The 6406-nt window shown below is 41.7% G+C and overlaps 1 protein-coding gene across 1 annotated transcript; it reads right to left on the minus strand.

The window, feature by feature from the left end:
• Window positions 1–3679: 3679 nt before the first annotated feature.
• Window positions 3680–5579, minus strand: LOC120448680. Its single transcript, XM_039630819.1, has 2 exons — window positions 5490–5579; window positions 3680–5405 (listed from the first exon to the last, which is right to left on the minus strand). Exon 2 carries the CDS (start codon window positions 5266–5268, stop codon window positions 4735–4737), a length of 534 nt encoding a protein of 177 aa, XP_039486753.1. The 5' UTR covers window positions 5269–5405; window positions 5490–5579; the 3' UTR covers window positions 3680–4734.
• Window positions 5580–6406: the final 827 nt, after the last annotated feature.

Consider the following 6406-nt stretch of genomic DNA (forward strand, 5'->3'; position numbering starts at 1 on the left):
TTCATAAAATATCATTAAATTCGTCTCATTCCACCTGCACATTGCCCCCTGGCCACCTCATTGTCATCTAATGTACCGCACGCTTTTAACATTTAATTCATAATTTAAATGCATATATCATTGGATGCTGATTAAGAATTTTGTGCCGAAATGATATTGGTTAGTAATTCTGCATAAAAATTGCATCAGCCTGTAAATACATATATATATATAACCCGAGCCCTCACTCGCTTTTGTGTGCGAAATAAATTCGCATAATTGAAAGCCAGTTTTAGGCTTAAATATATAAACAACAACTGCCCCCAAAAACAATAACAATAACAAACCAACAAATAATAACAATAATATATATTATACAGAAGCGCAAGTGCAATGATTTTTATTTATGCGACGGCAATAATGCCGTTTAAACAAAACAAAAATGACCGTTGTTATTTTTGTTATTTTTTTTGTTTTGAAATTGAACTCTTGGCGCGCGTGGTTTATAATGTTTCAATAAAGCGTACGGAAAATGGAAAATAAAAATGAAAATTATATTTTCCGCACCATACTAACGAAAAACACCCACGCGATGCGCTTCATGCACTTGAACAATATAATATCGACAGTATTATATTATCCACCCATATAATTATTCTCTATGCTCTCTTAATTATTTTCTAACAACAGCAAAAAAAAAAAAAAAATATAATAGACGGCGAAATGAAATGAAATTTAATGGGGAAACAACATGGCTGCCCACAAGCCTATTTATACGTTTATCTATTGCCACCTGCCATTTTGGGGTAGTTGAACACACACACCTATACACACCCACTCGTGTAGATGAAACCTGCCCCTCGAGCTATATAAACTTGTATATGGAAAACCGAAAGGAAGGGAAAGGTTTTTAATGGTCATGTGCTAGTTGAAATGCGCTTTCAGAATTTATGGGATATTCGGAGGATTGTCCAAAAGAAATTGGGCGAAATTCCTCACTGATTAATCATGGCTAATGGATTTGCTGTATTCAAATGTGAGGTAATGTGAACTATTTCTATATAATTACTTATTACATATTATACATATATCTCATAGAAGTTGTAGAGTTTCTTAAGGTGATTAATCTAGCTAATGGCCTATTTTAATATGCGGATATATCAGCTCCATATCTTTATTTTCTCCCCTGCCTAATGAAAATTATACTACCATTTTATAGTCACTCCATAGTTAAAAAACACATTCCACATTATTCGATGATAAAGAAAAGCCACTAATCTACGAGGGCAAATTGTAGTTTTCATTGGTTTTAATGTTGCCGTGCGTGCCAAGTGCGACAGCGGTGGCAACACCCCCTACACACCCTCCCCTATATATGTACATATATACGTATATATGTATACCCCGACTATATCTATAGAAAGAAACCCCTCCTCGAGGCAAATACACCGACATTTTCATTATTATTTCGAGTGGAGTTGGTTGGTTTTTTATTATTTCGCGTGGCAAAGCAACACGCCGCCTGCTTTTGTACATTTCACTGACTGTGTGTGCTTTTTGGGCTGCGTGCATACAACCGTGTCAATAATTACCCGTGGGACTGACACGACCAACGAGAATCATTCAAATGTTGCAAAGCCAGCAGACGCAGAAGCAGACGCAGAAGCAGAAGCATCAGCGTTCCACTAACAATGGCTAAAAACAAAAGCCACAGCGGCAGTAGAAGCAGCTGAGAGACACTGAAGCTGGTAGGTGAGCCGAGCCGGCAGCAGAAGTTGGTAACGGAGAATCGGGCCACAATGGTCTCGGGCATATTGCCATTGTGGCAGTACTGCCGCAACTCCGGCAAAATGGCTGACTCCAGTCAAAGTCACCCGAAAGCGAAAGACTGACGAACTGGCCGACTGACCAGCCCACAGGAGCGGATTATCTACACGTTTTGTCCGGTTTAAAAATAAGAGAAATACAAAAATAACATCGTTTTAAACTTAAAATAACATTGCGAAACATACCATTTATAATTTAGAAGCTAATCAATGTCATTTCATTATGCTTGTCAAGTATTCATATAACCATTTATAATATTAAAGACCTAATAATAATAATAATTTAAAGTTTTTCAGCAATTAAGTTATTTATTACTTAACTCGATCATTAAACATAGTTAGTCTGGTAGGCATAATTTACCTCTTATTTATATATGTTGTAAGTTTATATTATATTTAGTTTCTAAATAATTTAAAGAGTTTTTTTTCAGCCCTCTAAACCTTCAAACTCCCCCAATCCGCCCCTGTGATTGGGCCGCACTTTCTGTCGGTGTGACTTTGGCTTTTGGCTCCGGCTGGGCGACTTTTCCACTGCCATTCGGAGTGTCGGGGACTCAGTGCTCATTATCTATGCTTCCTTTGGGAATTTTCATTTTCTTTTTCCGCGCTCCTCATTTTTTTTTTTTAATGTTTTTTGTATTTTCAGAGTTCTGGCCGTGTGCGTTCGTGTGCGACATTTCTGCAAAGGAAAAACAAAAGAAAAGACGGATGAACAACACTATCCGGATGGGAACTACTACGTATTGCGTATATTAAGTTATATATAGTATGTAGGTGTACGTGGATATTCTTGTTTCGTTCCGAGCCAAATCAGTGCGTTTGGTATTGTAAAAACCTTGCGCTAATTACAAAATTTATTGTCTCTTAACGGAGCCCTCGAAAACGTAAGTCAAGAGCGTTGGAAATTCTTTTTAACTACCCACAAAAAAAAAATTAGATGTATGTGTATAGTGTGTAGAATGGGAGATACTCCCACCAGCGAATTAAGCTGTGACTGTGTGTAAAGTGCAGGCGAAACAAGCCACAAATTGGGATGAGGCAGGTGAAGGTGGTGCCGGTGGTAGTGGTGGTAATGGTGGTGCTGAAGGTGGTTCTGTGGTGCGGGGGCAGCTATTGCCATTCGACACCTTCGACAGCGGAGCACCTACAGCGCTGGATCAGCAGACACCTAGACAAATAATGCGGGCACGCTATATATGGAAGATCATAGTGATAGATAAAGGTGAGCTTCATCGAACATCAAGGGGACGCTTAAAATGTTTGAAAGAAATGGCTAGATTTATTAGGCAATCTATTAGCACTGTATGCTATCTCTAACTACATTAAAGTGGTGAAAGGAAAAGTTTTAAAACTCTTTATATACTTTTTATATGCAGCAGAAATAACAAGCTAAAATGTATTCGCTAGCACCCATAATGTTAAGTGATAATTGAAAGTGCAGCAGAGGTAAAGCCAAATATTGTAAAAGTAAAAAATGTATGTAAAATAAAAAACAACTCTTTTTTACGATTATATTCTATGCATTGTTAGTTTGCCAGCGTTTACTAATGCCTGTTTTGCAGCACTTGAAACTTCCAAAAATTATATTTTAAATACTTGAAACTTTGCTAACTCTTTGGTCAAACCTCGCAGTCGTCTACAACAAATAGACAAACAGACAGACATCTCTCTAATAAGCAAACGCAATTGATGGCTGAACCATGACATTGTCGCCGATCTGCGGTCTCCGCGGATCGCCATTTACGTCTCGTGTGCAGTCGCAGTCACAGTCGCAGTCGCAGTCGCAGTCGCGGCCAAAACTGTTGAAAATGCGCGGGTTATTAATGGCTTTATAAGCTGCTGTTGCTGCTGCCGTTGCTGCTACACCTCGATCCGCACCTGCGGGGAGGCATTTGGCAAGCAAATTGGCAGCAGTAGTCCACTAGCCACTAGTTCAGTTGTTGGCTAAGAGAAGTCCAATCCGGAGTCCGTGTTACCAAGACCACCCCGCGATCGAATCGAGCTGCGCAGTGTCAAAGCCAACCACTTTGCGATGTGTTTAAGTTTATTTTTCTTTGAATTTGGTTTTCTTTTTATCTATTTTTTTTGCCGCTGTTATTGGCAATATGTGGTGCTGCTCTTTTCGCTGCTGTTTGCACACATTTTTAACGTATAAATAAAAAGGCTAATGGGTGGGGTGGCTGGCGCGCAGATAAAGTCAAACTCCGGGCCACCCTGGCTCGAATTCAATTCGAACTATAAAAACGATATATGGGAAAAAAACTATGTTCTCACACACAATTTGCAGACAGTCGCAGACGTTTGCCTGACATTTGGCCAAACGTCGTCTGTCGGCCAAAACCGGCAACAAGGTCGCCCAGCGCTCAAGATAGCTATCTAAACGCAAATAGGAGGCGCATGCACTGGGAGAAATGAGCGCAAAATGGGGCTGATATCTCTAGTTGTTGGTGGGTACCATAGCAGGAAAATGTAGAACTTATTTCCTGAAATTCACATACAGAATCCCAAATCCCAAATGGGATTGCAATAGCAAATATTTAATCTAAGTTTTGGAGTAGTTAACAGGAAGTAGATTTTTCCAGTGCACCTCAGTTGCAGCATAGAATTTGAGAATTTGAATTTTGAAACCGGCTAAAGGCCGTGAACGAATGCCATCGGCATCCAGCGGCGGTCAAGTGCATGGGGAGCAGCTGATGCTGATGTTGATGGTCTTATGGTGATGGTGATGGTGATGGTGAAGCTGACGCCGATGCCGCAAAACGATGCGATGCAGCCTGCTCACTGGGAGCCATAAATCTCTTAATGAAAACCGGCAATAATCTTTTTGCCGCCGGCTAAAACAAACTGAATCGAACTGCAGCGAACCGAGCAGAACTCAACTGAACAGAACAGCAAGCCGGAGTCAAGCGCGAAAAAATGCGCAAAAGAATTAATAAACAAAGTAGCCGAGCATGTTGGCATTCCCCCCGCGCTCAATGGGGGATGAAGAATCCCACTCCAGCTCCAACTTAAGCTCCAACTCCAGCTCCAACTCCAGCTCCATCTCCAGCCCCATCTCCATCTCCAGCTCCAACTCCAGCTCCAACTCCAGCTGCAACCTTAGCTGCAATCTTAGCTGCAACCTTTGCTGCAGCATCCATGCTGCAGTAGGAGTTTCAGTGCGACGAGGAGCAAATGTGGAAGATGGGCGAGTTATTTGCTGCGCATGCGCGCACGTGCTGCCTGCCTTAATGCCTTTTTTTTTCTTTTTTTTTTGTTGTTCAGGAGGAGCGATGTCGATGCCACGCAGTCGACGGTTTTCCGTGGCCGCACGTTTTTGCACTCGGCCAACGGTGCGCATGCGCATCATCAAAAGGCAAACAGCAACAGCGAGAAGAAGCAACCGACGACGACGACGACGACTCATCAAAGCGCCAGCATCGGAGTGCATTTGCATTTCTAATTTTTGCTGCATTTTGTGCATTTGCAATGCAATGCAATGCGAGTGAGACGCCGCTGCGGCTGCTTGGGGCGGCGTGCAAATGGCAGAGGTGGAAAATGCCGAGGCGCCGCTTCGCCATTTCCCTGTGGCCACATTACAGCAAGGCTCTGCTTCTAACCCTGAATAGAAATGAAGTTGGATGTTCGAGTATTACCAGAATGCATTAACTTATTTGAGGGCTGATCACACTAAAGCGTTCTTACCAAGCTTTTGTTTAATGATTATTGTTTAAAAGACGTTTCTCTGCGCCTCCCAGTGGCCATCGTTACACATTGATCACATGCAAATCTTTGGTAACAATAATAAAAAACCGTAGACTCTGAAAACACCTCCCGGCGTTGCGTATTGTCGTCGGCTTGTCTAGACTTTCAAAATCTGACAGATCATCATTTGAAAAATCCCAAAATACGTTTTGATTTCGCTGTAGCAATCGCGTCAGCCACAAAGTCCAAAAAGCAGAAGTTAAGTTTCGTAAACGCATTGGCTTTTTGTTGTTGTTGTTGCTGGTGCTGCCCTTGTTGTTGGCCAAATGTTGTTGTTTGTTAGTGTCGGAGGCAATTTGACTACCGAAAAGTATTAAACAAAAAGCCCCCTCAGCGTGGCTGAAAATCAATACAAACAGGCCGGCAAACGGAGGCCAGTGAAAAGATTGGACAAAATAAAAAGCTTAAATATTTGCAAAACGAAATCGCTGAAGTTGGTAAAACAAAGAGGTAAAAATATAGGTATAAAAGTTAAACAACAGCAACAACAAAGACAACCTTTGGCCAACGCGGTAGCCATAAATCAAAGTCGCGTTAATGAAAGCGCAATTAAAACGGGCTTCCAGCGTTTTTTTTTTTTTTTTTTTAAGGGGAAATTCAAGAGGGAGTGCGCGGCGGTCAGCATACATATTTGGGCCAACTTAAAGCGCAGGAAATTAAATTTTATGATGCCGAGTCGCGAGTCGAGTCGAGTTGAGTCGCATTGGCAGCTATGTAAGTTGGCCATTTGGCCATTCGACCAGGCCCAGACCCAAAAGCCAGCAGGCCAATGCAATTGTTGTAGTTGTCGCGCCACCGTCGCACTTAAATTTTTGCAGTTTGCAATCGCACTCGTAGTTTCTTTAGCCGTCTGAAAA

This window comes from Drosophila santomea, chromosome 3L, assembly GCF_016746245.2.
Source record: "Drosophila santomea strain STO CAGO 1482 chromosome 3L, Prin_Dsan_1.1, whole genome shotgun sequence".
Lineage (NCBI taxonomy): Eukaryota > Metazoa > Arthropoda > Insecta > Diptera > Drosophilidae > Drosophila > Drosophila santomea.

Bases quoted from the DNA above. Each gene is read 5' to 3' on its own strand.
- LOC120448680 (XM_039630819.1), bottom strand. From the start codon at position 5,268: ATGCACAAAATGCAGCAAAAATTAGAAATGCAAATGCACTCCGATGCT.